General features: G+C 41.2%; 1 protein-coding gene across 1 annotated transcript; it reads left to right on the forward strand.

The window, feature by feature from the left end:
* Positions 1–7,163: 7,163 nt before the first annotated feature.
* Positions 7,164–8,819, forward strand: pmch (pro-melanin-concentrating hormone). The gene is made up of 3 exons (XM_041893283.2): positions 7,164–7,486; positions 8,248–8,389; positions 8,728–8,819. The coding sequence occupies exons 1-3, from the start codon at positions 7,235–7,237 to the stop codon at positions 8,775–8,777; spliced, it is 444 nt and encodes a 147-aa protein (XP_041749217.1). The 5' UTR covers positions 7,164–7,234; the 3' UTR covers positions 8,778–8,819.
* The last annotated feature ends 576 nt before the right edge of the window (positions 8,820–9,395 follow it).

Genomic DNA, 9,395 nt, shown 5'->3' on the forward strand with positions numbered 1-9,395 from the left:
GTCAGGATTACAGAGAGTAATGGCTGTTTGCACAATCTGGATGTCTGATGGTCTTACAGTACCATTTCAGCAACCTGACAACCCATCACATCTCTTCCTCCTCTGTCAGTGTATAATCAACCAATACTCCCATTTATGCTATCCTATGCATTCTTCTACTATCATTGTACATGATGGTATCATATAGCAAAACCGTATTAAGAAAATCCTATCCACTGTATAATGGTGCTATTTTGTAGTTTGTTACTTGCAACGGTGGGCTAAAACAGGAAGAGAAAGAGAGATGGCAAAGCTTATCGTTGGAGGTCGTCCCTTTTGCACAGCCTTGTGGCCACCATTTTATTAATAGTGTTTTTATTTGTAAGCGATTTCAATAAGGTAGTAGTATAAGCGAGCAAATGTATTTGTGTGAAATCTGTGAATGCATGGAAAAAAGTATCATGTTGTGGTCCCAAGAAGGCAAAACGCTATTTTTTCTACTGTTTTTAAATTATTGTTACTCAATATAGATCCCTATGCCAAATAACTTGACAAAAAGCACTGTGAACTGTGATCCTTCAATAATATTAAGGTGTTAAAAGTCATAGTGTACTTTTGTTTGTCCTGAACAAAATGTATGTAAACGCACCACATTGATGATCAGAAAGCCAAGGCATTAACTCTTGCGAATATGTATGATTAAGGTTGAATGATTTGTTTTGTAAAACCATGCCCATGTGTTAAAGAGCTTAAGTGGCGCAGTGAATCAGATCTGGTTCTTAACAGCTCCCCACAAAGTAAGAGATACTTTATTTAATACAACCTATTACAATTTTGGGTTGCTAATGCATTTGGACATCAATAAAATGGGATAGAAATTATCAAAAAAAGTATTCAAATGACGGTCTGACCTAAAGTATTAATGTGGTACTTATATCCTTACATCTATCAGCAAACCACAGCTGTAATCATCACCACATACAGTACAATGTAGTTGTTGTGTAGTGGTTAAGATTAGGACTCCATCTTGTGCATTCACATATAGGTATGGACGATATTGGCAGGTGAATTGAAAGCCAGGATGACCTCTATGGCCGCATCCCATTTTACCCTTTGTGAGATGCATGTATGTGGTTTTAAACAAGGTTGTTGAGTTGTTCATTTTATCAGTACGATTGTCCTTCAGTATTATATCACCAGACTGATACCAAAGATCTCAGCTAAATTAAGACACAATCTTATTCAACTTGCATTATCAGCTTTGTATTTAATGAAAGACAGATTAGGTAAACTGACTGTCAATCATAAACTATCACATTTGATCGATGTCTCCATCATTCTGATCAGCTGTCCAGCTATGCTAATGCTGCTTGAGTGGTACAACTGTAGGTTTCATTCATCCTCTGAGGCATTCGCTTGTCAGACTGACCCCAGTTCAGTTCTATACTTTTAGGCTTCAGCTGTCCCCATAGGAGAACCCTTTTGGGTTCCATGTAGAACCCTCTGTGGAAATAGTTTTTTGTGGAATGCAAAAGGGTTCTACCTGGAACCAAAAGGGTTCTACCCCGAACTAAAAAGGGTTCTTCATCGGGTTATCCTATGAGGACAGCTGAAGAACCCTTTTAGGTTCTAGATAGTACCTTTTTTTTCTAAGAGTGTACTTCTCCCTGAAACAAAGCTGAAGATGGAAGTTTACCATGTGGGACTTTGTGGGACTGTCAATATGCAGGCATAAAGGATAATAATGGTGGCCTCTTGAGAGGCAGCAACAGAGTAAAGCTATGAGGATGATAGAATCTAGATTTTTAATCCAGTTATCTGACTCCCAAAACACTATTTTGACTGATTCTTTGTCACCATTTATCTTACAATTAGCCGATACAATGTCACAAACAGGAATGAAAACGGTATTTTGAATTACATATAGGAACTTGACTCTATCAAGCGCTCTAGAATAGGAAAACATTTGAATTGATTGCCATGGGATTCCGAAGCTCACCATCATCTAAGAAACTGTTTAATTACAGCGCTGTTATTTCTGGTGCTCGATTGCCTTCTGTAGAAAATGTTTAAATACTGACAGATTGTTCACCATTCCTGCTGAATAAACCACTTGTCAACATTATGACAATGTCTGGGCATTTATTTCATACCATTTGTCATGCTCATGTTAGAATGTTCTGCAGGCACGTTTGAGAAATCTTTGAATATCATCCGTTAATAAAAGAACATGAAGATGTTTTTACCACTGTTGCTTGGCAACCAAACGTAAGAAGAAAAACATAAACAACCAGGTGAACAGTTTTCTTTCTTGTATCAGTATTTGGAGTGTAATTGATCACCATGTCCCTCTCGCTTGATGCAAAGGAAAACCAACCAATGAAGTATGAATATCCAATGGATGTAATGAAACTGAGAGGTCCAGGAGACTTTCTACAGCAATGCATCTTATTAACACACAATCCTCCCTATGACGTAATTACAGCACAGTAAGCTATACACAGCAAGGCCAGACCTGTAACATAAACCATGGTGTCACTGACATAGACATTAGTGTTGCATTCTAACAAAGCTCACTTGTCTCTCTGAGCATGTGCAGAAACTATACAAATCTATTATGTCCGTCGGCTGTGTGTCAACCCATGATTCAGATTGGAGATCATTTCACAATCAGTCTGAAACTGAACACAAAATGATACTTCCTAAAAGATGGCATGTTCCGCCAAGGCAAACAGAGTCAGTGTGGATTCACTGAGGGGAGAGCTGAGCCTGCGTGTTCAGCTTTTTAGAGGACGGACATCTCTGCAGTGACAGGACAAAGCTTTCATTCGCTGTCAGCACTTTTTTATGAATATATAGCGAAACAAGTCATTTTCACAGATAAATTAGCCTTCTGGCTTCCGTTCAGCAGACATAACAGTTTCAAGTGTGGAGCAGGGAGTTGGCAAGCGTCTGGCCAGGCGATTCTGGATGGTATTTCATCCAAGCCTCTCAATGACTAATATAAGATCAATTATTAGGCCCGAATAGACAAATTGCAGTTTGCAAGCTTGCAGGATTTAGAGTTAAAATAAATCTCCAAGAAACCTCTGCTGGATACAAGAGGCTGGGTATTGGAGTAACTGCATGGAGTAGTTTGGACCACAATGACCCAAACCATTAGAGGCTTGGTATTGGGGTAACTGCATGGAGTAGTTTGGACCACAATGACCCAAACCATTAGAGGCTTGGTATTGGGGTAACTGCATGGAGTAGTTTGGACCATAATGACCCAAACCATTAGAGGCTTGGTATTGGGGTAACTGCATGGAGTAGTTTGGACCATAATGACCCAAACCATTAGAGGCTGGGTATTGGGGTAACTGCATGGAGTAGTTTGGACCACAATGACCACACCATAACAAATCAGTTTATCATCATAATTAACTTTTATACTTCATAGTAAACTACTGATTCCTTATAAAATTACATCTTCCTCAATGCTGTATTCTGTTAAAAAAAGTAGAATCTCTTTAACATCTGAGGTCTAATTCCTGATTTGTAATTTGGTAATATCATTTTAACTAATCGTGAATTTCTCAATTTCACCTCTGCTACACCAGCAGAAGGATTCTGGAAGGAGCAGTCTCAAGTATCTATTTCCCAAATGTATCAGATGGACTCTATGCACTCTGGGCTGGGTGCACCTCAGGACGCTGACTTTGGACCAGCCCTGAAGTGGAAGCTCCAAAACCCTACTACAACTACGTACGCTATTGTCTTTTAAATGACCTTGTGGTTTATTTTAATACACTCCAATTTCACTATTTTTCCTCTTGGTTGTTTTAGGGGGAGGGATGATTTGTGTTAATCTGGCAAAATTCTATGTCGTTTTCTTTTAATAATAAATACTGTGTATCAATTACTTTTACAGTAGTATGAAGGACTGGCAATTGCATTTATTGTTCTCACTGTATATTAGTCCTTCAACTAAGCATCTTTCCCCATCACTACTGTTTCCTGGCTTTCCTCTCTCCTTAGGACACCAGCCAATGTCACATTAACTTTGTATATCATTGGATTATGCATTTCAAACTGAAACTCTCAATTTGAACTTCTAGCCATACCTGGGTGTTAGGGAAGGGACCCATGCCCATAGGGGCTTCTCTGTCTTATTTTTCCTCAGCAGTGGAAATTCACTGAGCACTGATTATGGCAGGAGAGTGTTGGCTCAGCTGTGTGCTTTAAGAACCCATGATGTCAGACCCATATTTTCCTTGGAGAGCCTCTCATCAGCTGCATTGTTCCAGGAAACCATGGTCTGTTCTCTGGGCAACAAAGAGGCCTGCCCAATTGCAGCCCCTTACACCCACAACTCTGCCTGCTGCAAGACAGTCCTCAAGGCCCCCACCTCCAAGCATCCACCCCCACACCAGACAGACTTCAAGGCCCCCACCTTTATCTTCACAACAACAACAAAAATCTGTACATAGTGAGTATCCTGGATCTCCCAGCATTACGTACTCCACTCCTGGACCGTCCTCCCAGCTCTTACACTTGTACTGTTTTTACAATAGGAGTTGAGAGTCGCTGATGAAAAACGGCGTGTTAAAACAGGACAAGGAAATAATATGTTGTTCCACAGAGAACCATAACATGATGCTGCTGATGTCATCTGGCGGGGACTTCAGAGGGTTTCGGTTCTGACTGAAAGATGTATTTGACCGAATTACAACACCGCCCCCTGACAGGTGACGCAAGCAGCAGGGAGAGATGATAGGAAAAATGTCCCACAGCCAGCCATCTCTCCAAGTTTTGAAGGGCAATTAAGCTGTCAAAACCACAGAGGGAAACTTTGAACCAAGATAACGAATATAAAGGCAGTAGCGACATACTGTGACAAGTCAATCAACAGTTTCATCTGATCTGATATATTTTGACATAAGTGTGTTTATTATTATTAAAAGTAATTATTCCGAAAATAAAGATATCACCGGTGTCCTGTTTTTGTTCCACATAAAATACACACTTATTTACCTCTCCTGATCCCTATGTTTGAGTTGTTTATTACCCAATTGAAATGTTTCATGATGTATTGGTTGAGCCAATAAAAACAGCAGAACAAGGTGCACAGATTCTCAGATCCAACAGCTGAAGATTGTAAACGCTCATGTTCAAATCTCCCTTTGACTTCAAAGGAGATCAAACAAATATGACCTGAGAACACAATGGAAATCACATCTTGCTCTTTTAAGATTACTTTAATCTTCTCTTTTATGTTAATGTACTTTAGTTTATGGTAATGTTTTCCTAGAAATTTAACTCAGGGGAAAACAGCAGAACCCCCAGATAAAGAGCCTGAGCCTCACCATCTCAAAGGTCATCGAAGCAAGGAGGTGGATGGAATCAAGAACCATCATCAACATATGCTTTAGCTGCAGGGTCTTCCAAGATAAGAGAGCGGGGCTGATATAAGACAATTTGATATCAATTGTGTTTTAACGTGCTGAAATACAAAATATACCACAGGACTGAGCTGTTCACATTTTGATGAGGGAAGTGGCATGCAATATCTTCAACAATATAAACACCAGTGAAGTGGATACACATGCTGAGAGATGGAGAGCATAACAATCAGAGAGAGTGTAGTGGAGAGAGAGAGAGAGAGAGAGAGAGAGAGAGAGAGAGAGAGAGAGAGAGAGAGAGAGAGAGAGAGAGAGAGAGAGAGAGAGAGAGAGAGAGAGCAAGAGAGAGTGAGAGCAAGAGAGAGTGAGAGTGAGAATTGAGAGAGAGAGAATTGAGAGAGAGAGAATTGAGAGAGAGAGAGAGAGAGAGAGAGAGCAAGAGAGAGTGAGAGTGAGAGAGAGAATTGAGAGAGAGAGAGAATTGAGATAGAGAGAGAATTGAGAGAGAGCGAGAGAGAGAGAATTGAGAGCGAGAGAGAGAATTGAGAGAGAGAGAGAGAGATAGAGAGAGAGAAATGAGTGACGGTGAGAGCGAGAGAGTGACAGACTGAGAGAGAGAGAGGTTAGAACAACAGAGCTCGAAGCTCACAAGTTGAGTTGTGCTGCTCCTGGAACAGTCAGGCCCCTGCAGACCAGTTCAGTCCTTCACTGGAGCCCCTCAGCCTCCAACAAAAATACTCACAAAATAAAGGCTGTGCACTCCAAGTAAAATCACTTCAGCTGAGTTCAATAACTATTATTCATGTCCCATTTCTCCATCCCTCTGCTGTAGCTACTGTGATGTTAAGAAGGTAAGCCATCGTCTGTTTTCCTAAGAACAGAAGAGGAGCTTGGGAGAGCTATGTCAACAAGGCCTTTTGTTTTCGTTTGTAAAACTCCTCCGAGCTCATTTCCCTAAACTCACGGCCATTACCCTTGTGAACATGAGGTGATCAGAACAGAATAAACTATAGTTACATAGCCTATAACTAGCGCCTGGAGTATCCTTTCAGGTTATATTGTCAGAAAAGTCAGGGACTTCCTCCCACCTAATACCCAACCGGTAAGGCTGTATACCCAATCACCAATTGGTCATTTCAGGTTGATGCTACCTGGATCTCTGTTTTCATTCTCTATTGGTCTTGTTGAAGTCTGATGACATGACCCTAGTGACCCAGCCTCTATTCATACCAGGACTGTCCACCCTGGATGATATTCTCTCCCCACAAAGAGCATTGATGCCTGTAGCCATTGACGTAGTTCGGTGATAAGTCACTGTGGGCAATCTGTTGGTTTCTTTCAGATTGCACAGTAGGCATGTGTTCCACCTTTTACTTTCCACCTTTGAAAGTGGACAGTATTGAGAAGTGAGACCTTTGTGAGACCAATTTGAGACCTATGATCTTTGAGAGGCCTGAGGAGACCCCTCTACAGGAGGGAAGAGATGACTGTTGAAAAGATGTTGCTCCTCTCTTTCAAATACAGCATGTCCTTACACCTGACAGTAATCCAGCTATTATTTACCTATCCTCCCTTCTTATTAGTCTTCATAAAGGAGCATCCAAAGCTGCTTTACAAATTTGCTATGACCTTTGACCTGTGCCTTTTCAATGATGACATGGGCCAAGCTCAGTGGGAGACTTCAAATCTCCTCTATGCACATATTTGACGGCTTTGTTATGATGATTAAAAAATCCAGTTTTGGCTTTTCGTGGTATAAAAAGAGCTGATGGGCCACTGAAAGTGAACAGTCATCACAGGTGAGCGCAACTGAAGTCCACTCTCAATGACCCTCGCAAGGCCGTTAGGACCAAGATAGTGTAGTAGGAATCATGATCTCCCTATACTCTGTTGTATTCACACTGGTGCTGTTCTCTGAGTTTAGCACCCGCTTGGCCGTCTTAGCTGTACCAACAGGCAAGCTGGAGGAGGGTAGGACAGAGCAGGAGAGCCTGCGTTCCATACTAGGCGAAGACACGATGAGCGACAACGCTCTGGCTGCCCCGAGGTTCAGACGGGAGCCCATCCTGGACAACGGACTCGGGCTGGACGAAGAGGGGAACACAAAGATCTTCATCCTCTCAGTAAGTATCTTCCTTCATCCATGTCCATCATCATCATACCAATCTTCCTCTTAACTCTCATTTTCATCAGTAGCAGCATCAATACAGTGTGTTCCATATGCCAATATTTTACATTCGCTCAAACGTCAGCCATTATCAAACAAAGAAAAAAAGGACAGGCGTTTATCTTTATTAGATTCACAAAGTGGCAAAATGTACGATAGTGTCTGTGCTCCATCAAAGGTTTGGCAGGCATGTGGAGTGAATCAGTTTGTCTAGCAGCTGTATGGCATGCACGTCATGGACATGGTTATCTCTGATGTAATGGAACAGGAGAGAGGGATGAGGAGAGGAGCTATAAAGCCACTTGGGCAGATTACATGTCTGGATAACTGGGGACCCTCTGATACTGGTTTCATATGGCCTGGATCAGGTCCAGTAGGCCGGGGTTTGAGACCCAGAAGATCTGTGCCGCTTCTTAAATGTCCATCTGGCAAATGGCATGCATCATTCCCAAATGAATGGAAAAGAAAAACACCATCCCAAAGTCCCATTAATTTGGACATTGGATTCTATAGCCCTTTCATGTGTATTGTTGTATCTTTGTTGTATCATGCAAGCTAGATAACCTTCGGCTTTGGTTCACCAGACCTGATTGTGCAATAGAATCTTCAGTGGACAGAGTATACTAAAAAATAAAATAAAAAAATACTAATGTAGAGGCTGGCTGAGCCACTCTGATGGAAGCCAGCCAGACAGTGACCTAGCCTTCTGTCCCACAGGACATCAGACTGAAAGGGCACACCAGACGTGGCATGAACACAGCTTTCTCCCGAGCCCTTCCTGTCCTCCCAGACAGAGGAAGAGATCACGCTCCTACTGAAAATAGCCTGAAAGTAGAGCGCAGGGAGGACGACCTTGATAGTAAGTATCGACCAATGACTTCCTTTTGTTCTTTTTCCTTCTATGGTTCCTGTATCTGTTCAATAGTTCTCATTAGAAAGATCCAGCTCACTGTCATTCAGCATGTCAAATGGGTGACTGTTGATTACACGATACTGACATTAAAACCATAAATGAGGGTGTTGATACTTTCCACCATGTTCTATTTATTACTTGGAACAAGAGTTTTATCAGCTGGACTTGTGAAATTTCAGACTATAAAAAGTGACAAACTGAAGGCTGTTGAAGGTTATGATATCACTATTAAAAACAGTTATTGTTTTAAATCACTGCAATTCTACCAATTTTATTCCCTCCAGTGCTCCGATGCATGATAGGTCGAGTGTACAGACCCTGTTGGCAAAGATAAGAAGAGTGTGGTGGATCATACACTGCTGCCCTGCCGTCTGTCAATCTCCTGCATAACTATATGCTTTCCTTATTTGTTCCTTAAATCTCTATGGCATAGTTTTAAAAAATAAACATGTATAAAATCAAATAACTATTAAAATGTTTAGAAAAACCTGTAAACAATTGTAAGCTTCAATTCTGGGTCACATAATATAGCTCCATTTGGAAAATCAACGTTGTCCAGGTGAAGTAAATAAGATATACAGTATAAAAATGTATGATAGTAGTAGTAAAGATACATGTCAGAGAGGAGAAGTGTCTGGCAGTGGGCCCTTTGTCTTAGAGGGAGATAAATTGCAGGCCAAGCCGCCATTGATCTGCTATCAAACAGATCTGCTTGGGTTTCAACCACTCTCAGACTTTCCACATTGCCTCATGGGCAAAAGCTCTTTTTCATCATTGCATTACACTCTCCCACAGACACACTACAGCTGGTGATCTTTCTTTCAAAATGATGATGTCTGTCAATCGCTGGAAAGCACAGAGGCAAAAAAAAAAACAAAAAAAAAATAGTACAATAAAAGCCTCTGAAATCAGGCCAAGCTCCACTGGGGGAAAAACAAGTACAATTGATTAC

This window comes from Coregonus clupeaformis, unplaced genomic scaffold (genome assembly GCF_020615455.1).
Source record: "Coregonus clupeaformis isolate EN_2021a unplaced genomic scaffold, ASM2061545v1 scaf0435, whole genome shotgun sequence".
In the NCBI taxonomy this organism is placed as follows: domain Eukaryota; kingdom Metazoa; phylum Chordata; class Actinopteri; order Salmoniformes; family Salmonidae; genus Coregonus; species Coregonus clupeaformis.

What these genes read in the sequence shown, in the direction of transcription:
- pmch (XM_041893283.2), top strand. Translation starts at nt 7,235, where the DNA reads ATGATCTCCCTATACTCTGTTGTATTCACACTGGTGCTGTTCTCTGAG. An exon ending in CAAAGATCTTCATCCTCTCA is followed by an intron (nt 7,487 to 8,247) that starts GTAAGTATCTTC and finishes TCTGTCCCACAG; the next exon opens with GACATCAGACTGAAAGGGCA. An exon ending in CAGGGAGGACGACCTTGATA is followed by an intron (nt 8,390 to 8,727) that starts GTAAGTATCGAC and finishes TATTCCCTCCAG; the next exon opens with TGCTCCGATGCATGATAGGT.